At 43.3% G+C, this 26,629-nt stretch overlaps 1 protein-coding gene across 2 annotated transcripts in view; it reads right to left on the bottom strand.

Annotated features, from left to right (window-relative positions):
- Positions 1–26,629, bottom strand: part of UBE2V1 (ubiquitin conjugating enzyme E2 V1) — a 33,024-nt gene that overhangs the window by 4,111 nt on the left and 2,284 nt on the right. The window contains exons 1-2 of one of the 2 annotated variants that reach the window (XM_007446384.1): positions 26,237–26,252; positions 7,600–7,748 (exon numbers count right to left, since the gene is read on the bottom strand). In XM_007446384.1, coding sequence (XP_007446446.1) covers positions 7,600–7,644 — 45 coding nt within the window. In that variant the 5' untranslated portion in view covers positions 7,645–7,748; positions 26,237–26,252. Of the gene's footprint in view, positions 1–7,599; positions 7,749–26,236; positions 26,253–26,629 lie in introns of those variants that run through there. The other variant, XM_007446383.1, reaches the window with a different exon arrangement.

The following is a 26,629-nucleotide window of genomic DNA, read 5'->3' as shown; positions in this document are numbered from 1 at the left end:
TTCCTGCTCACTGGCTTTGTCACACAATTCAAAGACAATTTCTTACATAAAAAAGTCCCTGGGGGCTCACAGTAATTAGCAAAATCACAAAGTCTGTTAAAATATTTGACACTACATTTTGGAGGCTCTGATGCACCGACTTATTCACCTGCCAGCATGGTTTTTGGCTTATCAGTGTTGATAAGAGGTCACTGATCACTCTATTAACAACAGCATCAAAATGGTTCACAAGGTAAGCAGTTTAGTAAATAGGATTCTGGTTATTACACAGATTAAATCTTAATGTCACTCTTGACACTATGAAAGTCTAATTTAAAAACATGCATGCTATGACTAACTTAGAACAAGAGAAATATTGAATTTCTGACCACTTATGTTCAACTGGCAATTTCATTGGAACACAGTGAAAAGTGCCTCAAGTCAAGTGAGCAGAGGCACTGAAGGGTCACTAAAAAGCCCAAAGCAAAACTGTTACAGAAAATGAGGTTCTGGTTTTCTTCTTTTGTTTACGAGGGCTCCAAGGACCTGCTAAAAAGGTTTCATTGAAGAAAGGAAATGTGCCTGAAGGAGAACTGCTAGAACATTCTGTCTCCATGAGGAACACTGCTCTCTTTAAGATTCATTATTTGATCATGGAACAACTTTGTTGTTATGGCTTGGGCTTCATGGGGCAATTTGGCAGTGCCTAACAGCATGTTGAAACAGGCGTGCTCAGGCCAGCAAGACCATTTCTAGGAATTTCCTACAGACGGACTCATACAAAAAGGTGAAGCATTGTTTAGTTACTTTTGATACTGCAGACAATCTAAATGTCCACCTGCAAGAGACTGACTACACAAATAAGGCACACTCCTGTAACTGGATACTCTGTAGCCTTTTCAAAGGCTGAGGCCCAGACACGCACGCACGCATGCACGCACCCCTGCAAAGGATGCCAAGACATAGCTCTTGGTATAGCCAGCAAGTTGCAGATTATGTACAACCTATAGAAGCAGACAGACACCTCCCTCCAACTCTGGATATATTTATGTGTCCATAGGCTGTTTCATCCATTGATCACTACATGCCCAGAGCCTAGAGATCACAAACTTTTCTTGGGCCTAAAATATATATGTGAGATAATCCTAGCCTGATCATGAGGAAAACATCAGACCAATTCAAACAGGGAGACACTCTACAAACTATTTGACCAGTACTCCTCCAGACTGTCAAGGACAACAAAACCAAGAAAAACCTGAAACTATTACAGGCACAAGGAGCCTAGGACATGACAACAAAACATAATGTGGTATATTGGATAGGATTCTAGAACAGAAAACAGACATAAGGTAAAAGCTAAGGACACCTGAATAAATTATGGACTTCAGTTAATAATATATCAATATTGGTTCATTGGTTGTAACAAATGTACTGTACTAATATGTTAACAAGGGAAACTGGGGTAGGGCGGTGTATACCAGAACTTTCTTTCTATGCCACCTTTGCAACTTTTCTGTAAATCTGAAAGTGTTATAAAATACAATGAATGTTTGCTTATTTATCTATTTATATTGCAGTATAGTTGACTGACAATATTAGTTTCAGGTGTACAACACAGTGACTCAATATTTTTATAGATTATACTCCATTTAAAGTTATTATAAAATATTGGCTACATTCCCTGTGCCATACAATACATCCTTGTAGCTTTATTTATTTTATACACAGTAGTTTGTATCTCTTAATCCCCTCCCCCCTATCTTGCCCCTCCCCCTCCCCTCTCCCCACTGGTAACCACTAGTTTGTTCTCTGTATCTGTGAGTCTGTTTCAGTTTTGTTATATTCATTTATTTTTTAGATTCCACATAAAAGTGTTAACATACAGTATTTGTCTTTCTCTGTCTAACTTATTTCACTAAGCATAACCCCCTCCAGGTCCATCCATGTAGTTCAAATGGCAAAATTTCATTCTTTTAAAATGTATTTCTAAGATGTATGAGATATGAGAAAAGGAAAAAGGTATTGGCTGCAAAAATATGCAAAGCACAAAATCTAAATTAATATATAAAAGAAAGATGACACTAGGTGAACTAGTCAACCACTACTCAGTTCAAATCTGATAGTTATATAAAAAGTATGTTTAATGTGCAATGTGGGCATATGCTATGTTAGAATAAAGGATGGGCCCTCTAAAAAAGGGAGACCAGGTAGAGCCTGAGATCTCAACAACTTAGGACATGGACAGGTAGTAAATGTACAGGAAGAGGTGTGAGAGGATACGCATCGAACTACTGTTCACAGTTAATCTGGGGAGGAAAGTGGGGATTTGAAAGTTCGGGAAAAGCTGGGGAAAAAAGACACCACACTAGGATTTTAACAGAGTATTTAATATAGGGAATCGGTTAAACAGGTATCACTGGACTGAAAAAAGCTTTAAAAGAGGAGCCTGAACTAACACAGAGGTAGTAACTGCAGGGAGCAGGTATCACCTCTGGGTTAGCTAAGGCTTATTATTCCCTTTGTTCCCCCTTAAGGCTGGGGGGGCAAAGGAACAAAGCTGGAGTTGATCAGATCTAGAGGCTCAGAGGAAGAGGGCTCCAGAGTTGAACCCAGATCTCTAAGGAGGGGGTGCTGCGAGGCTGATGATGGGGGTGCCCCCAAAAGCTGGAGGCTGGAACCCACTGCTGATGCCAGGATGAAGGGCAATTACCAAAGTGGCACAGACAGAACAAGAGGCAAACAGGAAGAAACAAGTCTCTTCTCTCCGCCTTACAGGCTCTCTCCTGTGTCCTGATTGGTGGAGCCTAACAGGAAGCCAGCTGACAAAGGAAAAATGTAGTTTGCAGAGTGCCAGCCCCAGGATCCAAAGCAGAGCAGGGAAAGGTGGGCTTGGAGCTTACTAACCAGCACCTGCACACATCCCTCTAAACAGTGACAAGACACAATTTTCCTCTGTACAAAAACTCTCTTCCCATCAGTCAGGGTATCCTTCTGAGTGAGCCATAGGTCCCTCTGAAGGCAATATTAATTATTCATTTCTCTAATTCAGTCATAGTGCCACCTGAATATTCTACAGCCTAAAGACTAAACTGCTGAGTTGACCACACAATCCTAATAGAAAATAAAAAGGCGAAAGGAGGCGTTCGCTTCTTCCCATTTGCTTTCTGTTTCTACCAATGTCAGTCTGGCACGAGGCCCTCATCCTGGCAGCAAGAGCTGTCTCTGGTGTCCAGCTTCTGGACTTTCAATGCTCCTCCAACCAGCTCTGCTGGGCCCCACAGGACCTAACAGCAGAGGGTATCTGTCCTCCAAGTACTAGGTTTCGATGGCCCCAGCCTCCCCTGACCCATCCCCCCAGACCCAGGCGGTGTTGATTGCTTTGTGTTATCTTTGTGTTCCCCCAGCGTGCTTTTTTGGCTTTTTTTCAGTCCAACACCTATTTGATCAACTTCCTATATTAAATTCTCTCTGTTGAAATACCTAGTATGGTTTCTCTGCCTGACTGACATAAAGAAATTAAAGGGAACAAAGTGAATTGCTTATTCTGTACTGTTTGAAAAACTTTACCAGAATATATTCATTTATCAGACATGTAACTTAAAGCTTTTAAAAAAGAGACGGATCAATATGCACTGATATGGAAAGATGTCCACCATCTGCTAAGGGGGAAAAAAAAATAAAGCTGCAAAACATTAAGCATAGCAAGGTCTCATTTTTATTAAAAAGGATATGCATTTGTTTGTGTACCCACAGCAAATGCCAGTAGAAACACACCACACACCAAATGATCAGTTTTTATTCTGTGGGGAGTATAATGAAATGGGGAAAGGATCACTTTCCTTTTACTTCACACATTCCTGTAATCCTGTTTGTTCTTAAGCATGCATACAATACTTTTAGATAAGTATGTGTATAAATACACACCTACACTCTAACCCACACATAAAAACACTATCTTGGAGAACCCCAGAGGTATTAACAGTGCTTCTCAACCAGGGTAATTTCTGTCCCTGTCCCACTCCCGAAGTGGTGGGAGTCAGGCAACACCTGGAGACATTTATGACTGTCACAACAGGGTTGGGGAGGTGCTTCTGGCATCTAGTGAGGAGACACCAGGGATGCTGCTGAACATCCTCTAATGCAAAGGACAGCTCCAAAACAAAGAATGACCCAGCCCAATATGCCAACAGTGCCAAGGCTGAGAAACTTTGCTCTATAACCTGGCTAGTGTTACCACCTCGCAGTCAGAGTAGAAAGACTCCACGTCTAATGCTGTGGACAGTCACATGTTTGCCAGAATTTTGCAAGAGGCACTTGGATGGGAAGCTTTACTTTTAGGTTTGGAGGACTTGCTTTCAAAAAAACAAAAAACAAAAAAGATTTATATATATATATATATATTTTTTTTTTTTTTCAAATAGCTAACACTCACATATGATTAAAGCATAAAGAGTACAAAAATACAGTGAAAAATAAGCCTCCTTTCCACCATGACCCCAGCCAGCAATCCCTTTTGAAGGCAACTATTGTCATCAGCTTCTTTTATGTTTTCCAAAAGTATTCGAAGAACACAGAAGCACAAGTATATGTCTGGCCTCTTCCTCTTCCCTCACCCACCCCCACCCCAAGTGACAGCACAGTGTGTATACTGCTTTGTACCTTTTTTCACTTAAATATCATGGAGATCCTCCATTTCAGCACGTATAAATCTGTCTCATTCTTTTGAAAAGCTAAACAGTATATAATATGGTCCACTGAAAGATACTGAGGTGCTTTCCAATATTTTGCTACTATTGAAAACACTGCATGAAATAATTTTGTACATACAGGCTTTTGGGCAATACATTCAAGAAAAGCTGAGTAAATTCCTAGCAGAATTGCTGGATCATATGGTATATGCCTTTTAAATACTGGTGGAGGATTTTGAGTAATACAATAACAAAAATACAATAGGGACATGAGTTACTCAGAGCTCTATTTAGATGCTTTAATAATTAGCTTGATATTCCAGATGCACAGCATATACCCTGTATGTTAATCATAAAATAGACTCGTCACAGGAAGCACCTAGAAGCAGGCAGTTCCTTTTATGACTTGCTTTTAACCTTGGGGAGCCAGGGCAATAGAAACTATAGGGGTAAAAAGACACAATAACAAGTATTGGTGAGGGAGCAGAGAAACTGATACCCTCATGATTGCTGGTGGGAATGTAAAGTGGTACAGTGCAGCCACTTTGGAAAACAGTTTGCCAGTTGTTTAAAATGTTAAACAGTTATCATATGATCCAACAATTCCACTCCTATGTATATACTTAAGAGAACTGAAAACATCTGTCCATATAGAAACCTGTACACAAATGTTCATAGCAGTATTATTCATAATATGCAAAAAGTGGAAAAAATCCAAATGTCCATCAATTAATTAATGGATAAACAAAATATGGTATATCCATACAAAAGAATATTATTCAGCCATAAAAAGGAATGAACTGATAAGTGCTATAACATGAACAAATCCTGAAAACATTATGCTAAGTAAAAGCCAGTCACAAAAGACCACATATTAATTCCAATTACATGAAATGTCCAGAACAGGCAAATGCATAGATACAGAAAGTAAACAGTGATTGTCAAGGGTGAGGAGTGAGCGGGTAGAAGGCAGAATGGGAGTGACTGCCAAAGGGTATGGGGGTTTCTTCCTTGGGTAATGAAAATGCTCTGAAGTTAGTGACAGTTGCACAATTCTGAATATAATAAAAACCACTGAACTTTAAAAGTATATTTTATGGTTTGTGAAGTCTATGGTTTGTGAATTATGTCTCAATTAAAAAAAAAAGGATGTAAAGGATATATGGAAAGTATCTTGCATACTGTAGCTACTCATTAAAAGTTAGCCCCCTTTGGAAAGAGGTAAACTGAAACTCAGGGTAACCTAAGATGTTTTAGGTGGAACAGCATATTTTCAACAGAACTTAGTGTTCATTTTATTTATTTATTTGTTTGTTTAAGTATATAATTCAGTGGTATTTAGTGTATTCACAATGTTGTACGCTGGTTCATTCTTAGTTTGTTAGAACCTAAAAATCAGTCTGTTAACAAATCTGTTGAACATCTACCGCACTGAGTCACTTCTAGGTGCTCTGGAGAGTAAAGAGAAGGGAAGAATAGTTCTCATCTTCAAAAAACCTAAACCATTCTTAGAAAGATAAGAATGCAGTGAAGGAAGCCATCACTATACAGTGGACTTTCAGAGACAGCAAGAAATGATCTTTTTGAAGAAACAAGCCTAGATCAAGGTTTTTCCCAGTATTTAATAGATTCAGAAAACCCCGATTTTCATAGATTAAAAAAAGGATCAAGAAATGAGTAAAAACAGATGGAATATATTTTTTAAAACCCCCCAAACAAAACTATAGGGTCACAAAAATGATTCAAAAAGTAACATTAAATATCAAAGCCAGTCATTCATCATGAGTGTTTATGACAGTCTAAGAGTCCTAACACTGAGCGAGCACCACACTCTTCCTTTTTTCAGACAGGGCCACATCCCATGTGCCTTTCTATCTCCCAGAGGCTGGTGCAGAGCCTTGCACGAGGTGAAAAGAATGACCGAACATCATCACCCTTAAGCACAAGCAGACACAGGAAAGGGCCTGCTACACTCAGGCAGAATCTCCTGCCGCTTGTTTGAAACAAGTGTCACATTATTGGAATCTATTTCTTCACTCCTACATCAAATTACTACTTAACACTAGATAATTCTATAATGGGAACAGATGAAAACTCAAAATATAAATAGGAAGGAGAAAATATACCACAGTGGTTAAGAGCACAGGCTCTGGAGTGAGATGAGGTTTGGGAATTATCGGCTATGTGACTTTGTGGGAGTACCCTGACTTTTCCAAGTCGGCTTCCTCATCTGTAAGATGGAATGCAACTACGCAACAGGAGCACCTTACAACAGGCTCTTGTGAGAATTAAAGGGCATTTCTGGGGGGTTTACTATGTGCCACAAAAAAAGGTTAGCAGGCATTATAAGACTGGGAATGCTCGAAAATCACAGAGCTCTAAAAGAGGGGTCCTGTTCCCCATCTCCACTGTCTTTGTCTTCTTCCCAAAGGTCTCTGGGCCCAACAGAGCCTGGAACAGACCAGAGCAGACCAGGCAGGCAATAACCCTTTGTTGAATGGCCCAATGAATTAGGATACAGACGCATGGCAGGACTGGGAAACAATGAATAAAAACCACAACCATGACGGTTTTCCAAAGTTCAGTTGGACACTGTCTTCAGGAATGCTGGCTGTACCTGGAGGCTTGTTATTTGATAAGCCCAGGAGTTTGTTCTAAACTACATGAGGGTACAATTACCTCAAACCTCACTGTCTACATTGTCATGTAAATTCACACTATGAGTCTAAACAGGTTTTTGCTTACCATTTAGAGGGATTAAACAGCATCAGAGGAGGTTCAAATATATAAACTGAAACTGGTCAAAAAAGAATAGCCACATTTCAGAAAATATACCATTGGTGAGCTTTTTCCGTGATGAGGCTAGTATTTTTTAAAAGGAGGCACAGTGAATTTAAGACATTGACATTTATAGCGGTAGCTCGACGCTTACTCTTGGAGGCCCAATTATCATCCCTGTCCATCTTGTAAGTGTCATGTCTTCGTCATCTTCTAGACCCCAGCTAACTGTGCCATCTCCTACTCCTTTCTGGCCTTCTTCGAGTTCTTCCAACAGTCGGAAATTGCGAGGGACTTTTACTCCTAAAATAAATGGAAAGAAATTCAAGATACTAGCAACTCCAGGGGAACTTGTAAGCCTAGAGCTAGCTGCTCATTATCACTAGGTCAGAATAAATATGCTTATGTCCTAAAAACTTCTGTAAGTTGTCGTACCTCAAGCTTGCTGCTTACGAACCTATCTGTATTGACCAGCACAACCAGAAGGGGCACGTGGTTTGTTACAGGTGAAGTGACAGACTACACCAGGGCTGGATGACCTAGAAAGACACCCCACCCCCATCCCTGGAGCTTTGACGAACTTCATAAAGGGTTTACAAGCCGAAATGTTGATTAATTTGGGCCCAATAGTTTGAGATGAAAACTAAAGTGCTAACAAAAGTGCCTTGGAAGAAAAGAGGCTATTTCTTTTGTTTTGTTCTCATTCTACATTTCTGAGTCTAAGGGCATGCTCATTTGTTGGAACGACTCTCAAACTACCTTAAGAGGAACAGACGCCCTGGCCCTATCATGTTAACAACAGCGTCCTCTTGATCAACTCACGAGTCAACAGAAGGCGGCAAGGATGAAAAACTGCAAATATTTAAGTCATAGTTTCTCTCTTGTGAAAAAGCTAAGAGGGTAGCCAGTTCTCTGCTTTACCTGTTTCCAAAAATCCCATAGCCTGGAAAGTAGCTCATGGAAGCAAGCACACAAACACATCTCACAGGTTCATGCCACTGTACCTAAGTTCAGGCTGAGGCTTGCACCACTTCTGGGTGTCTTCCAGAACAGAGTCTAGGTACTGGGCCCAGATGGGGATGCTATTCTCCCAACCAGTCCTGCCTACCTCTCCCCGCACTCACCTCTTCCCCTGGCATTTAGAGTATTCCTCAGGAAAAAACTCAGGCAAGTTACAAGCTTTCTTTACTGAGCCTCCAACTGGCCAGACTCTCAGAGCCAAGCAGCACTTAACATATGATTATGAAGAAAGACCCACTGGAGGGACTCAAGACTGTGGGAGGTGTTCTCTGCATATCTCAGTATTTCCCAAAGTGTGGAACACGTTACTATTAATTCAACTGGAATAAATACCTGAGGAAAATCAGGCACTTTTCTAGGCACCAGGAAATAAGCTGTGAACAAAACAAAAATGCCTGCCCTCATGGAGCTTACATTCTAGAAGAAAACAAATACAAATTATGCAAGTTATGTAGTATGACAGATGGTGGTGTTCTGGAGCAGAGAGTACTGGTGGGGGGAGTTACAATTTTAAATAGGGAACTTGACATATCGGCAGCTGAGGGGAGAGTCTTCCAGTCAGAGGAAATAGCAGGTGCAAAGGCCCTGAAGTACGACCTTGCCCAGAGTGTCAAAGAACAGCAAAGATGCCAACTGAGCTAAAACCAAGTCAGTGAGATGGAAGTAGGAAATTAGGGACTCCAACTGTTAAAAAGCCACTGGAGTTTTGAATAGAGGAATGACAGGATTTTGACTTGTTTTTAACAGGATCCCTCTGGCTGCTGTATGAAGAGTACAGTGAAGGGAGCTAGGGCAACAACAGCTAGAAGGCTATTGCAATAATCCCAGCAAAAGATCACAGGTGTTAACAGTGAAGGAACAGGGTGATAGTAGTGGAGGTGGTGAGAGGTAGCACAGTTTTAGATATTTCAGGGCTGTGAGCTGGTAAGATTTGCTGTCAGATTGCCTATGAAGTGTGAGAGAAAGAGAAGTCAACTATGGCTCCGAGGCTTTTTTTCAGGTGGTACATGAGTGAACACTTCATTTTACAGTCATGTATTTATTAGGGCAAGTAATGTTAAACTAAATTCCCCTTTATGATTATGTTAAAATTTTCCTTTTAAAATAAACATAAGCAAAAGAGTCAGCCGACTGAAGAAAAATATTAAATAGCACAGATGGTACTTGCAAGGAAACAGGAAAAATCTGAAAGCATTCTTGAATGGTCCGTTTGGAAAACACTGGCATTTTTTATCCACAGAAGAGCCAACTGGATTATTCACTTATACTGGATTAAGTCTCCTCCAGCAAACGCGAAACTGAAGGCTGTTTGTGACATTATAAGAAAAAAACGGACAATTCAATGCCTTTTGCTTAGAAAGAGTTAAATCTTTAATAATTCTAATTTGGCTTAGGAGAAAAAAAATCACTGTGCATTACTACTGCTGTTACTATTGGTTACTTTATAAGCCTGCACTAATAAAAATGAATATCCAAATAGCACAGAATTGTACTGATAGGAAGACTGATAAATATCTGAGGTACTTGTTCACAGATGGTGTAATGGGCTGAACTGTGTCTCCTCAAGTTCCTATGTTGAAGACCTAAGTCCCAGCATCTCAGAATGTGACTATATTTGGAAACAGCCTTTAAAGAGGTGATTAAGTTAAAATGAGGCCATTAGGGTGGGCCCTAATCCAATATGACTGGTGTCCTTACTAGAAGAGGAAACTTAGATGCACAAGGAAACAGGTATGCACATCTGTATGGAGTAAAGACCATGTGAGGACCCAGTGAGAAGGCAACCACCTGCAAGTCAAAAGAAATCAAACCTGCTGATACCCTGATCTTGGACTTCTAGCCTCCAGAATTCTGAATGTCCATTGTTTAAGCTACCCAGTCTGTGGTATTCTGTTATGGCAGCCCTAGTAAACTAACATAGATGTTAAGTGACAGCTTAAGAAACCTGGATAGATTATCTCTAGGTGCAACCTGGTTATCTCTAGGTGCAACCCCCCCTTTCCATATTTTCTGATTTTTAAAAAAAACCATGATTGTGACTTACTTCACTCTGTATAACAGACTCTAGGTCCATCCACCTCACTACAAATAACTCAACTTCATTTCTTTTTATGGCTGAGTAATATTCCATTGTATATATGTGCCACATCTTTATCCACTCATCTGCTGATGGACACTTAGGTTGCTTCCATGTCCTGGCTATTTATAGAGCTGCAATGAACATTGTGGTACATGACTCTGTTTGGATTATGGTTTTCTCTGAGTATATGCCCAGTAGTGGGATTGCTGGGTCGTATGGTAGTTCTATTTTTAGTTTTTTAAAGAACCTCCATACTGTTCTCCATAGTGGTTGTATCAATTTACATTCCCACCAACAGTGCAAGAGGGTTCCCTTATCTCCACACCCTCTCCAGTATTTATTGTTTGTAGATTTTTTGATGATGGCCTTTCTGACCAGTGTGAGATATCTCATTGTAGTTTTGATTTGCATTTCTCTAATGATTAATGATGTTGAGCATTCTTTCATGTGTTTGTTGGCAATCTGTATATCTTCTTTGGTGAAATGTCTATTTAGGTCTTCTGCCCGTTTTTGGATTGGGTTGTTAGAGTCTGTCATACAGAGTGAAGTTAAGTCAGAAAGAGAAAAACAAATACCGTATGCCAACACATATATATGGAATCTAAGAAAAAAAAAAAAGGTCATGAAGAACCTAGGGGCAAGACAGGAATAAAGAGCAGACCTACTAGAGAATGGACTTGAGGATATGGGGAGGGGGAGGGGGAAGGGGAAGTTGGGACAAAGTGAAAGAGTGGCATGGACATATATATACTACCAAATGTAAAACAGATAGCTAGTGGGAAGCAGCCACGTAGCACAGGGAGATCAGCGGTGATTTGTGACCACCTAGAGGGGTGGGATAGGGAGGGTGGGAGGGACACAAGAGGGAAGAGATATGGGGATATATGTATAACTGATTCACTTTGCTATAAAGCGGAAACTAACAAACCATTGTAAAGCAATTATACTCCAATAAAGATGTTAAAAAAACAACAACAACCATGATTGTGTCATTTGATCAACACAACACTTAGGAACCATGTCAACCAAACTGCACTTGCTATTCGCTTTGCCTGGAACACTCTTCCCCAGATAAGTTACATCAGTCATGCTTCCTCACCTTCTCTAAGGCTTCAGTTATGTGACACCTGACTGAAATAAGGATCAAGGATTCTCTGAGAGTGGGAATCTCACTTCATTCATAGTATTCCCTAAGTGACTAACTTTAAGTGGTCTGTGTTCTTTAGTGTTACCAAAACTTGTTCAAGTCAAATGATCAACAGCAAAGTACAACAGCTCCCAGGGCTAAGCCCTTCACTCTTTTTTTTTTTTTTTTTTTTAAAAGATGTTGGGGGTAGGAGTTTATTAATTAATTAATTTATTTTTGTTGTGTTGGGTCTTCGTTTCTGTGCGAGGGCTTTCTCTAGTTGTGGCAAGCAGAGGCCACTCTTCATCACGGTGCGTGGGCCTCTCACTATCGCGGCCTCTCTTTTTGCGGAGCACAGGCTCAGTAGTTGTGGCTCACGGGCCTAGTTGCTTTGCGGCATGTGGGATCCTCCCAGACCAGGGCTCGAACCAGTGTCCCCTGCATTAGCAGGCAGAGTCTCAACCACTGCACCACCAGGGAAGCCCAGCCCTTCACTGTTTTTTGTTTGTTTTTGCGGTAGGCGGGCCTCTCACTGCTGTGGCCTCTCCCGTTGCGGAGCACAAGCTCCGGACGCGCAGGCTCAGCGGCCATGGCCCACAGGCCCAGCCGCTCTGCGGCACGTGGGATCCTCCCGGACCGGGGCACGAACCCGTGTCCCCTGCATCGGCAGGAGGACTCTCAACCACTGCGCCACCAGGGAAGCCCATCCTTTCACTCTTGAATGAAGTATACATGTGACCTCTATTTCAAGTTGCTCTCTTTGGCAAGATAAAAAATGTGTTTTTCTTTTCTTTTCTTTTTGCTGCTCCTCGGTTTACAGGATCTTAGTTCCCCGACCAGGGATTGAACCCGGGTTCCCAGCAGTGAAAGCGCCAAGTCCTAACCACTGAACTGCCAGGGAATTCCCCCAAATGTGCTATTTTTTTGTGTCAGATCTTTAAATCAGGTTGGATTAATTATTTCAGGTGTAACTGTTCCTCTTGTAAACTTTAGCAAAGAACATCTTTATAGGTGGAAATGTTCCCTCTTCATCTAACAACCAGGTCTGATTAGGAAATCTTTTTTTTTTTTTTTTTTTTTAATTTTTGGCCACGCTTCGCGGCAAGTGGGATCATAGTTTCCCGACCAGGCAACGAACCCGCGCCCCCTGCACTGGGAGCACAGAGTCTTAACTGCTGGACCACCAGGGAAGTCCCCCTTAATCCAAATATCACAAGCTCATTGCTATTAGTTTCAAAACAGGTAGTGAATTCAACTTATATCTTTCTGACGCTTGATTTTTTTTACTTCTAAAGTAGGGAAAATATTATGTTAGTGATGAATCTTGCACTTCCAACAGATACTTCCATTGGATTAGACATTCAATTACTTAAAAACAAAGCATGCAAAGCTCATATACACAACTGCACAACAACAAATGAGTCACTTAAACTTATTTTAGGTTAGTATTTGGAACAGTAAATGAGCACCACAGAGGACAAAGTCAGCTTTTCGTTGTTACTTCTGTACTGACATTACAGGATGATTCAATTTGATTCAATTATAAAACAGGCATCAAAACAGCTTAATAAATGAAAAACTCTGGGTTGGCCAGCATCTATTAGGCAGTCTAGAAATATTCCAAGCAGGAGTTGGAATATACATATGAATATCAGAATCATTGTACTATATACTGATTAATTATGATAAGCATTTATTCCATTTGAATAGCAGTTCTCAGCTTTTTTGGTCTCAAGACCCTTTTACACTCTTAAAAATTACTGAAGACTTCAAAGAGCCTTTGTTTATGTGGGTTATAGCTATTGATATTGACCAAATTAGAAAATTAAAACTGAGAAATTATAAAAATATTTAATTCATTTACAACTAACCACAACCAACCATTATGTGCTAAGATAAATAACATATAACTATATTTTCCAAAGAACAAAATTAAACTAGTGAGAAGAGTGGTATGGCTTTGCAGACTTCTTTAATGTCTGGCTCAAAACAACAGGAAGTGTTAAGAGCTGAGGTGAGCTGAAGAATACACATCCTCTCTAACGGGGACAGTCACTCCTTTGCCCTGGCCAAATGTCTATGGGTCAGATTCTGCTTATGGGACACCACTTTGCAACATCCGAGGTCACCTAATTGTTCTCAAAAATCCCTTTAAGCCCTAATATCCTAGGTTTAGCTCAGAGGATATTTTAAACCCTCTGAGGGTAAGGGTAAGTAAAGGTTGATAAACGTTGTAATCTGGCATTGGGCAGTTAAGTACTCAGTTAACCTTTATTTAGCAAAATCTCGAAGAATTTAGGTCCACAAAGTGGATAGCTTTTATTTTTTTCATTTTATTTTTAAAAATTATTTATTTATTTGTTTATTTATTATTATTTTTGGCTTCATTGGGTCTTTGTTGCTGCACACGGGCTTTCTCTAGTTGCGGTGAGCGGGGGCTACTCTTCGTTGCGGTGCGCGGGTTTCTCATTGCGGTGGCTTCTCTTGTTGCGGAGCACAGGCTCTAGGCACACAGGCTTCAGTAGTTGCAGCACACAGGTTCAGTAGTTGTGGCACACGGGCTTAGTTGCTCCATGGCATGTGGGATCTTCCTGGACCAGGGATCGAACCCATGTCCCCTGCACTGGCAGGCAGATTCTTAACCACTGCGACACCAGGGAAGTCCCTGGATAGCTTTTAAAGAGGACTGTTACTTTTTAATTCATTTTTCCTAAGCCATAAACTTTTATTTTCACTCAAAAATTGATTAAAAGCGAAGTCTGGGGAATAACTACAGCTAGCAGAAATCAGGAACTGCAAAAATTTACAAAGTATGCAGTGATTCATTTAGCTTTTTTTGATATTTAAATAGAAGTGGCTGATTAGCACCTGATTAGCTGGTATGCTGAACTCTATCTAGTAAGGAACCATCTGGTTAGCTGGTATACTGAACTCTATCTAGTAAGGAACCATGGTTCACCATGTTTAATGTGTGTAAAACTGAGCTCATTCCACCTTTACAAGCAAAATCCACACATTTCAGGACTGCAATTTTTTAAAATGTTAGCTACGCTTGTTACCTGTTTGTCAAAATTTCCCTACCCATAAATTTGTTAGTAATATATATGTACACACACTTTCTTTCAGTACAATAATTATCAAACACTTATCCAACACCATGCTAGACCTTATTGGGGCTATGAAAGAAAGAAAAACAGGAGCTTCCCAATCAGAGTATAAAGTCTCACTACGGAAACAAGATACACATACAAAGTTCAATAAAACAAAACAGTATTAGAACGTATGAGAGAAATATAATCATAGGGCAATGTTTCTTAATCTTTGAGGGGGTCATAGACCCCTCTGAATGTGATGAAAGCTAAAGAGGTGAGGCCATGTTACTAAGAGGACTTTATCCTGAGGGTAATTAGTGGGGACCTGCAAAAGGCTCTGAGCAGGGCAAGAGATAAAGCAAATCTCCCAGGTAATGTTCAGGATGGGCTGAAGGATTAGAGGCCAGATTAGGGATGTGTTACTACTAACATCTCAGGATACAAAGCCAGAAGCATTTGCTTAGAGCAAATACTTGTGACAACGGAACAAGTTATCGAACTTCTTATAAGCTGAGGTAGGTGGGATGTTAAAGAGATTTAAGGCAGCACATATTAATTTGCATGACTGTGGTGACAGTTCTCATTTTTATTAAAAAAAACATTAAAACAACTGGCCTTTACATGGTAGTCTTTAGATAAATATTCGTTGAAAAATAAAAAAACTGAGCAAAGGATAAAAAGGTATGTACACTCCATTTTATAAAAGATAAACACAAAGTCAACCCATGCTTCCCCATATGTGTATACTCACATAAACGATCTTTAGATGCCACGGAAGTAGAATCACAAATGTAAGGATACCTGGTTGACCACTCTATTTTTATTTTTTTTTTTATGTGGACCATTTTAAGTCTTTATTGAATTTGTTACTATACCGCTTCTGTTTTATGTTTTGGTGTTTTTGGCCGCAAGCCATGTGGGATCTTAGCTCCCCGACCAGGGACCGAACCCGCACTCCCTGCACTGGAAGGTGAAGTCTTAACCACTGGACCGCCAGGGAAGTCCCGACCACTCTATTTTAAAAAGGCTGGTCAGAGGAATGGCGAAGTTACCTCCCACAAATAAGAGTCAGAATATAATTTACAGAAAATTCTATAATCTCTCAGCAGAGGGTTAAGACCAGGAACCTAGGCTCAAATCCATGCTCTGCAACTTTCCAGCAATCTAGCTGGGTGACTACGCCAAGTTACCCTTGACCCTCAGGCATAACAGGGATCCCGATACTCCTTGCCTCTACAAGTGGTGAGGAAGAACCAATGAGGTAAAACCTATAAAAGCACTTTGTGTAATACCTGGGACAGAGATTGAATCACCTTCATCAGCACTGTACTATCCATCGTAGTATAAAATACAAAAACCCTCACTTGATCCCATATCCCCTTCTAGCTACCAACTCATTTCTTTGTTCATTTTTAGCAAAAAATCTCAAAAGGGCTTTCTAGACCCCTTGTTTGCAATTCTTCACTCTACTTGCACCTACTCCAATCAGGCTTTTCTAGCTAGTCACTCACCCAAACTGCTCAGGCACCAAGCAGCACCCTCTAGCCAAATCTTGTGGTCAATTCTCAGCTCCTACCTCAAGTTCCTGGCGCTCTCAGCAGCACCCATAACTCCCTCCTGTAACTCTCTTCCCTTAGCCTCAGGCTCTCTTCCCACCTCACTAGTTGATCGGCCTCACCTCCTTGACCTCCAAACACTGGCTGCCAGGCCTCAGGGCACAGCCTACTGACCGCTGCTTTCCTGTCTACTCCCCAAGTGATTTTACCCAGACCAAGGAAGCTTAATAACTCTCCAATTTATATTTCCAACTAACTGCCTTCTACACATCTCCGTTTATATGCCTCATAGGCCTCTCCAACTTAAAACAATTCCAAACAAAACTCCCTTGCACTCCTCAAAAAACAAAAAGTACCCACTCTTCAATCTCAGTATATAGCACAGATTTCTCTGTCTAGAAATCTTGGAGTTATGATAAGAAATCTTTCTCTTATACCCCATACCTAACCCATTTCCAAATATATCCCAAATACAATCATCTTCACCATTCCCACTGCAACCACTGTTAAGTTAGATCCCATCACTCCCCTTCTCAAAGCCCTCCACTGGCTTTCCCTTACAACTAGCATCCAAACTCCTTACCTCACCTACAGAGCCCTACCTGTTTCTCCAACATCATTTCCTGCCACCCTTTCCCTTGCTCCTCACCCTCTTTCAGCCATACCATCCTTTCTGAAGTTCCTGACTTCAAAACCTGACTTTGCTTTTGCACCTGACGTTGCCTCACCCCAGAATTCTCTGTCCCCAAGCTGGGAATGGCTGGCTGGATGGCTGGCTCCCTTATTCTTCATCTAAGCTCCAACTTCCCATTCCCTTATCTTGCTTTATTTTTCTTCACAGCATCATTACCACTTGACATTTTAAGTGTATTCTCTTCCACTTCATTAGTTGTTTACTGTCTGTCTCTCCCATGTGAACATAAACTCCCTGAGAATAAAACTTCGTCTGTTTTGTTCACTGCTGAATTTCCAATACGTCAAAGAGTGCTTTGCCAAAGCATGTACTCAAACGCTTGCTGAATGAATGAATGGTGGCCGGGTGTTAGCTAGGGATGTTATTTCAGAATGAATAATGCTCAACGTCACAAAATTCTAACTCTGGTTTATTTCTGGAAATACAGCAGGGAAACATTCATAGCACTATTAAAAGGGAGTCTAATATTGTAAAGATTATCAAAGGGGCTTTGTATGGATTTCAAATAGCCCAAGAAAAGTTATACATTAAATTTTAAATATGATAATCTTAAGAAGAAACACAAATCTTCAACTCGGAGCTGGGCAGTCTGTGGAGGTCCTCTAAGAGCCCCCTTACCCCCAACCCCATGCTCCTTTACCTTCACACAATGTCTGTGCTGTACCTTTTCTTTTTCTTTAAATTTCATTTTCTTTCTTTTTTTGTTGTCTGACTCACTCTTGGAGCTTCTCAAGTTAGAGTTGTGACTCATTCAATTCTACCTCCCCAGAATCTGGTATGCTACCTGGCATGTAATGGTACTCAATAAATGTTTCCTGATTGAAGAAAAGGCAGTACCTCTTCCTTTCCTACTGTAACCTCTCATATGGTCTACTGTGGCCAAAATACTGGACACTGATACCATATAACTGAGATACCTTAACAAAGATAAGGTTCTTTGTTTTGAGATAATTAAAATTTGATAAGTAGTTTTATTTTTTTAATGAAGTGTGATCAAGACTTTTAGAGAAACTTGTTTTTTAATGAGGGAAAACTGTTTTTTTTCCCCACACCACACAAGTCAAGGATTCTTCATTACAAATTGAACTTTGTTTCATAAAATATATATGAAAGCATGTTACTGATATTTCAAACCATTTAGAAACTGCATACAAAGTTAATACATCAATATTTTCTACAAAGCAAGAGCATTTGACTCCAAATAACCCTTGTTCTAGAACCTCAGGGGCTACCCCAGGGACATAAATCCAAATATTGGTGGAGTTCAGAGCTCCTGCAGACCTTGTGAGTGTATCAGTCACAGGGAGGACTTCATTCCATCCCAAATGGAGAGAATAAGCTCAAAATCATGACATGTTAAACGAAAGACTTCAGTGAATATATTAAAAATTAAATCCAGATATGTCAAAATCCATAAGCATAACAGATCAGAAAAACTCAGTGATACTCTAACATATTTTCTTCCTATGGCACTTTAATCCATTGAATCAAGCTAAATTTTAAGGTTCCTAAAATTTGTGTGTTAATCTGACACCTAAAAGGCAGCTGAAGGAACAGCTTCAAGAGGCAATAGAGGATGTAAAAATGGACTCTTGTTAATCTTAATAAACTATAACTATTAAAAGGTTAACTATGAAAACGTTAAGATAACTCTACCAAGGTGCTAAAATAATGCAGTAACCCAAGATTTTTAAAAAGAAAACATTTGTTCCTGTTACTTCAGAATTCTTTTTTCCAGAAGGATTTTTCCTGGATTTGTGTCAGTATCAAAAGTCAGCCAGTTTTTCTCCTGGCTAAATATAAACTGAAAAGTCAGCAGCTGCAGGATATTACGAAGAAAATATGACAACCAGGTTAAAAAAGTATGAATATTTGATAGGGTTTTACACCATGTCCTAGTAAAACATTTAATGCAGTAATTTGAAACACAGCAATATATTAAAATATTTGTGGCACAAAAAGGATTTTGAAGCCCTTTAAAACATCTTTTTGGGAAAAGCATTGCCACAAAGCAGCGGCTATTACAGCATGCCAATCTTGGAAAACCCTGGCCTGGCATGGGTCTTGGTTTAAAATGGCAGAGCCTCACAGGTTTCTCTGGGAAAGAAAGCTGCTAGTTGAAACTGGTCTGGCTGCCCATTCAGGGAAGACAGTGAACTGAGCTAGGAGTCTGGTGCTGCTACCATTCTGAAAATAAGGAGGCCTGGAAGGTGATGCACCTGGATTAAACGTTCTTGAAAAGTGGGCATAAAGTCAGGGGCAGGTAACTTTTGTTTCTGAGCAACTGGCAAGTGCCGTACAGTCTGGGTGCCTGGTTAGGGCCTGTCCAGAGGAGCATATTTCTTCTCTCCTTCTATACAACAATGATTCTCCAAGTATGGTCCCCAGACCTGCAGCCTACACATCACCTGGGAACCGGCTAGAAATGTAAATTCTCAGGCCACACACCAGAACACCACACTACATTACACCATAGAACTATCGAATCTGAAACTGAGGGTGGAGCCCAGCAATCTAACAAGCCCCCCAGGTTATACTAATATATACTAGTTTGAGAATCACTGATCGGGGGGAAGAAACAGCAGCAATCTATCATTCTTTACAGTCTAGACAATGTGACAACAAACAGCTGGTGACAAGATGCAAGACCCTGTGTTTCTCTGCTGCTAGGGTGACCAAGGCCAAAGATCACATTTTCTCTGAAAGGGGTGGAGACAAAGAATAAGGTGTGGTAAGTGCCTCAGGACAGTCAGGGAAGGAGAGAAAGAGTTAATTCTACGCTAAAGTCCCTCTATAAATGCCAACTAATCAGGACAAGAGCTTTCCTTTTTGAAAAGCTGAACAGGCACTTTTGCTTCTGCCCTATCAGATATAATGTTTCTCCAAATATGTCAAATTTATATATTTGGCTACATCAAGATAAGACCCTGGATTAATTCACTGCAACATTCAATATTTACTGAGCACCTACTCTATGTCAGGGACTATGTGGGTGCTAGGGACATAGCAGAGAACAAGACAGAATCCTGCCCTACTGGAAAGGCACAGAAATGTGGAAAAACAAACAAGAAACCTTCAGATAAGGTTAAGCACTTTAGAACAGAACAGAGATGCGATAATGAGTGGGAAGACTATATTGAAAGGGGTGGGCAGGGATGGACTTTCTGGAGAGCTGAGACCTGAAGAAGGAGAAGCAGGCAGTCACAGGCAGGCAGAGCATTCCTTAAAGGGGAAGAGCAAGAGCACAGGTGTGCACATCACGTGAGCTCAGGGGTAGGCAAGGCCAAGGCCATGGAAGCCCTTGTGGGCCATGGAAAAGAGATGGATTTTATTCTAAGTGCAGCAGAAAGGGCTTTCTGCAGAGAGTGGCAGTTTCTGTTTTCTTGTCTGTAAAAAACCATTCTGCCTCCTCTATAGAGAATGGATTAGAAAAGGGCAAGACTGGAAGCAGGAGGCTTTTGCAGTTTTTTAGGCAAGAGAAAGGTGGTACTGGTAAGACAAGAACGACAATAATGCTGATGGAGAGAAGGAGGATTTGGCATCTATTTTGGGGTTACACCTACTGAACTTGTACGGGGTGAACGTGACAATGAAGAAAGAATCATACTCGGTGTCATTACTATCCACCCATGAAAGAACTAATCCGCCAAGGCAGGAATGTCAACAGACCTGCCAATGGCTGAAGGAACTTGAGATGCCTAGCTGGAGAACAGGCAACAGGGGCTGGAAAAATGCTAATATGGACAAGGGCATATGTCCTGGAGCAGAGCTGTCCCAGTTCTGTACCCTGGTTTGCAAGTCACCGGCTCTGAGCTTCAGGCAAGTCACTTCTCCTCTCTGGGCCTCAGTTTCCTCACCTTCACAATAGATACCTGCTTCAAAGCGCTGCTGTCAGAAACGAGATGATGTATTTAATACAGTGTCTACCCACAGCCTTAGAAGTGCAGCTTAAAAAAAAGTCTAAAGGGCTTGCATGTCAGTGAAGACAAGGACTGACTTTGTACATGACATGAGGGGGCGCTAAGCCCAACGAGTGTTGAGTTATTGAGTGTAAAGTATAAGCAGGAGCAAGAAGTGGCCTTCACTCTCATTAGACAGCACATTACCCAGAATGGGTAAAATGTGGCCAGGGATGCTATAAAAAGAGTTCCTGCTACAGGTGGCAGACGCTTCTCATTAAAGCCTGTTCTCTCATCAAGATTAAACACGCCAAGACTGAGGAAGAGCACATGCCTGAATCCATGCCTTTCCATTTCCTTCCTAAGGCACTGGAGCAGGCTGGGGAAGGAAGTGGAGTCAAAACCCCCTGGGCTCTAATCTGAGTGTCACCACTCGTCAGGCAGCCATCAGTCTCCTTCAGGAATATTGGGGGGCTGATACTTCCCCTGGTGAGCTCACTAGGCTGTGGAGAGTTGGATGAGATGACAGCAGGTTAAGTCGAAGTACTAGGAAACCTCTAAACCACTATACGTAACATAAAAGTAACAGTGTGAGCATCTCTACTTCACCAAATGTGCGCTCTGTACCTCCCTGGGGCCTTTCACAATTAAAGAGAGGATTCCTGGGACTTCCCTGGTGGCGCAGTGGTTAAGAATCCGCCTGCCAATGCAGGGGACACGGGTTCGATCCCTGGTCTGGGAAGATCCCACATGCCGCAGAGTAACTAAGCCCATGAGCCACAACTACTGAGCCTGCGCTCTAGAGCCCATGAGCTGCAACTACTGAGCCCGCGTGCTGCAACTATTGAAGCCCGTGCGCCTAGAGCCCGTGCTCCGCAACGAGAGAAGCCACTGCAATGAGACCCGAGCACTGCAACTACAGAAAGCCCATGCGCAGCAACAAAGACCCAATGCAGCCAAAAATAAATAAATAAAGGTGTCTACTCTTTAAAAAAAAAGAAAGAAAGAAAGAAAGGATTTCTGACTTTATATTCTCTATTCTACATTTATCAAACTACTGTAGAGCTACACTTCAGGTGAGAGAGAGGGAGTGAGGAAGAGAATATGGTGGGGGGGAGAGGGTGGTTTTAAAGTTATTGTGAAAGGGAAAATCATGATCATCAAATTGACCCTGGCAATCCATAAGAGGACAACAGATTGTAGTGGCCCAAGAGAGCGTTTCCCCCCCATCACTAGAGCAGACTCTGCTGTTTCTTCGGCTGAGCACAACATGAAGAAGTTCCCTTGAAAGCAGGGCCCATGTTGTACAAAAGGCACTTACAGCTACAACGGGCACAAGATGCTCACACAGTGAGACACACGGGAACGAGACCAGCTAAGAGACTACCGGTTCTCATCTGCCAGCTCCAGCTCTTTCTAGGCAACTCCCTTGAATGGAATGGAAGATTACTAACCTCCACTGACCATCTGGTTAAATGTTCATAAGAGGAGTGAGTGTATGCGGCCACTCCAACGTATGCGAATTTAAAACGTAAAGGGCTTACTTTGCTGGCACTCCGTTTCTGGTTTACTGTCAGGGCAGCCTGTGGGATGCTGGGTGAGAGGAAAGATCTGGCAGCCAAGGGCTACTCTTTGAGGCCCTGCAATCCTGGCCAAGGCAGGAGGAAGTCACCTGTCACAACACAAGCATCCTGAGGATTCCAGTGGGTTTTCCACAGTTCCACCCCTCTAAGATCTATGAGGAAATCACACACTGCAGAAGCAAAGGAGATGGGAAGCTGTTGTCACCAAGTGTTGAAAGCAGTGACCACAAAAAACTAAGTTCAGCCCTTACAGGAACTCAAAGGCTTCACAGCTGTTTCCTGGCAACCAGGGGCACAGATTAATCAAGAGGTTTGTTCTAAACCTAAGGAAGGCCTCAGGGCCTCTCACCACACCTGAAAGACTTCTCAGGGTTAGAAAGCAGAGAGGCCTGTACACTCATTTTTTTTTTTTTTTTTGTACACTCAGTTTAACCCAAATATGATCTTTCTGCTCCCTCCCTTAGCACTCTGCAGTCCTCTCACTGCCTGGGAGCAATGGTCAGATCTTGTCATTCCTCTCTTTTTAAGAATCTCATTCATTCATTCAACAAACATTTACTGAACGCTTACTTCAGACCAGGTACTTGTTCAATGGCTTTCTTCCACACTGAATAAAATCCAAACTCATCTCTCTCTCCAACTCATCTCTTTAACAAGCCTCCCTTGCACACGGAGGCCTTTAGCTTGTTCTTTCATCATGCCAAGCTCAGACCTGCCACAGGGCCTTTCCACTCAGCCTCCCCGTCCCCTGCCTGTGACACACACTGTTGGCTCCTTCCATCATTTGTCTCAGTTCAAATACCCCCCCTTGGAGAAGCCTTCTCTGACCACCTCTCCAGATACCACATCACACAATTTCCTTCATAGCGTTTACTGTTATCTGAAATCTTAATTATTTACTCCTTTAATTGGCTTCTGACTTGAATAGAAGCTCCTCAAGGACAGGGGCTATGTCCATCTTGTTCACTATTCACAATGGGACACAGCAAATTCTTTTTTTTTTTTTTTTTTTTTTTGCGTTACGCGGGCCTCTCGTTGTGGCCTCTCCCGTTGCGGAGCACAGGCTCCGGACGCGCAGGCTCAGCAGCCATGGCTCACGGGCCCAGCTGCTCCGCGGCATGTGGGATCTTCCCGGACCGGGGCACGAACCCTTGTCCCCTGCATTGGCAGGCGGACTCTCAACCACTGTGCCACCAGGGAAGCCCTAGACACAGCAAATTCTTAATAAATACCTGGTGAATAAACAGACAAAGGAGTTCTGGGAAACCCTTTTTTTTTTTTTTTTTGCGGTACGCGGGCCTCTCACTGTTGTGGCCTCTCCCGTTGCGGAGCACAGGCTCCGGACGTGCAGGCTCAGCGGCCATGGCTCATGGGCCCAGCCGCTCCGCGGCATACGGGATCCTCCCGGACCGGGGCACGAAACCGCGTCCCCTGCATCGGCAGGCGGACTCCCAACCACTGCGCCACCAGGGAAGCCCCTGGGAAGCCCATTTTAAGGCACCTCAAAACCTCTTCCATGTTATCTAAACCATGCCAAGTGCTCTTGTATGCCACTAGACAGCAGCTGATGATGGTTTATCTGACCACCACAGCATTTATGAAGCACTCTTCAACTGGCAGGGCTTCAAGAAGTTAGAATTAAGGAGCTGTTAAACTGGATTACAGGTGGCCAATCTCAAGTGATTGCCAAGGGGCTGAGCTGCAAAGCCATCACAACGCTGGCTGCTGCAGGCACAGCGTACCCCCAGTTCAGAGCAACCTGGCAGGGGTGTTATTCTCGTGAGACGTTTCCCACAGCAGTCTGGCCTGACTCAGCTTCTCTCTTCTGAGAATGTCTGTGGCAGTCTCTTTGTAAATGAACTGACTCAGCACTGTTCCAACTAAAACCAAACCTAGGAAAAAGATGTGTGGTTTCCTCATCCTCCAGGAAGACCCCACTGTTTTAAGTGTAAAAGGCAGCTTGGGGTAGGTGACTTCAGTCAGATCCCCTACTTGCAAATCCTTCTATTCCCACTCTAACAATCAAACAAAGATGGCCCCTTGGGACACTAGAGGAGTAACATCCTGGAAAGACAGACTCCCCTCACCCTGCTCGCTTTGGGTCACCAACCCTTTCCTAAGAGTGCTGCTGCGGCCTTAAACAGCTGGAGGATTTCAGTACCCAGGCAGGTGGTCCTGTTCGTTTCCTCCATCAGCCGTCACCCACTGTCACCTTGTCTGGGAGGACTTAACTGGCCAATTTCACTGCCAGTGGGGACACCCTCCTCACCAAAAGGGGGACACTCTGTTACTCCCAAATTCTGCACTTCCAGAATCCGACTCTCTTGCCTCATCAGCCCCTCTGCGGGACCTTCCCCAGACAATCATCACCCTGCCTCTTCCAGAAGGCCACCTGAGTCCATCCCCTGATGCCCAGCTGTGAGTGTTAGCTCTGAAACACATCCTTCAGGATTTGATCCTCTGGCGCGTCTTAGGAACACAGAGCAGTGAATCCAGTCTCAAAATCAATGCTCCTTCCCTTTACCTACCAGGGCCTGGAAGAACTCCCCCTGGCCCACAGCGCAGCCGCCTCCTTCCCTCCTGTACCTCAGCTTTCTTCTCCAGCCACCCAAAACTTCCCATTTTATTTGTTCCTCTCCCCATAACCCATCCAGCCACCGGGGAACTTCTGAGCTGAACTCCCATATGTTACCAACACCCGAAAGAGTGGGAGAGAGACAGTCTCCATAAAACAGACACTCCTAGGGTACGCTTTCCTCACCCAACAAAGGAGATTTTTCTTCTCTAAAAAGAACATCTCTGAAACCTGACCTTTTCCCACTCTCACCCACTGCACGGGGCTCCCTTCCCCAGACAGACACCTCCAGGGTTCCCAACTCATCTGTTCTTCACCCAATATCGCCAAGCTTCCACTAACCGCCCTACTCGGAGCTTGCCTCCGAAAACCTAACATTTATCTCCAAAACCAGGGGCCTGGTAACGATGGGGTCATTTCACTTTCAGCTGCTCCCACCAAATTCCTCTGGAATCTGAGAAATCCCTTTCCTCTTCTCACGTATCCTATGGAGATGCCCTTCATCCCCCCCAAAGTAGCCACCCCAAGACTCCCCCTTTCTAATCAACATAAAAATTTCCTCAGCTAACCCAATCCCCCAAACTAACACTGGAGCCCTACCCTTTACCAATGGGGGGTCCTCTCAGTCACCCCTCAGGATGCTGTTTTCTTCCCTCATCCATCCTGAGGGGCTTCTCCGAAGTCCCCGCCAAACGGACATCCCAAGGCTCCTCCCCCCACCCGGACACCCAGCACCCAAATAAAGGACTTCCATCCATTTTGGGGCGCCTCCTCGTTCTCTAGGGGACCCCTCGATCTCCCCTAAAGAGCCGCCAGCCCCGGTCTCCTCGGCAGTGCCTCTGGGCTCGCCCCTCACCCGCTCTGGCCGCTCCGCTGCGCCGCGGGACCCGGCCCTTCCTCTCAGCAGGGCCCTCACGCCGCCCGGGGGAGCCTCTGGGCCTCGCCGCGCCGCCCACAGGCCCCACAGGCTCCTCAGGCCCCCGCCCGTGCTTCCGGCCACCGCCTGCTCCTCCTCCCCACTCAGGCCGCCTGGGTCGCCTCCACGGGGCCCAGAGGACAGAGGCATCACAGAGGCCCTGGCCCCGCAGCAAGGGCCTTCACGGGTCCCCGGCCCCCGGCCCCAGCCCATGCCCCCTCGGCCGGCCGGGTCCGGCGCCCCCGCTCACCCGAGCCAGTGGTGGCTGCCATCTTGCGTCGCTGTCGCTCAAAAGCCGGCCCCTTCTTCACCCCCCACCCGTTCTCCGGGCTCTTCTGCGCATGCGTGCGCGCACACGCAGACGCCTCCGCTGTCGCCCGCTCCGCGGACTGCGCGACCAGTTGCCGGGAAAGTTATTTTTTCCTGCCCTTTTAGAGAGAGGAAATGTTTGCGTGCGTGAGGGCCCAGCAACCTGCAAGGCCCTCCAGGCTCTGGTGCGAGGGAGGTATTGAGGTGCTTGGTGGGGAGGGCAAGGATGATCAGACTTGGAAGGGTGTGACTGTGAAAGAAAAAGAAAAGAAAGCTTTTAAAAAAGCGCCGGGCTTCCCTGGTGGCGCAGTGGTTGAGAGTCCGCCTGCCGATG

The sequence above is a fragment of the Lipotes vexillifer genome, unplaced genomic scaffold (genome assembly GCF_000442215.2).
Source record: "Lipotes vexillifer unplaced genomic scaffold, Lipotes_vexillifer_v1.1 scaffold251, whole genome shotgun sequence".
NCBI classification, from domain to species: Eukaryota; Metazoa; Chordata; class Mammalia; order Artiodactyla; family Lipotidae; genus Lipotes; species Lipotes vexillifer.
The sequence above is the reverse complement of the archived record's forward strand: the minus strand, read 5'-3'. Positions and strand labels throughout refer to the sequence as shown.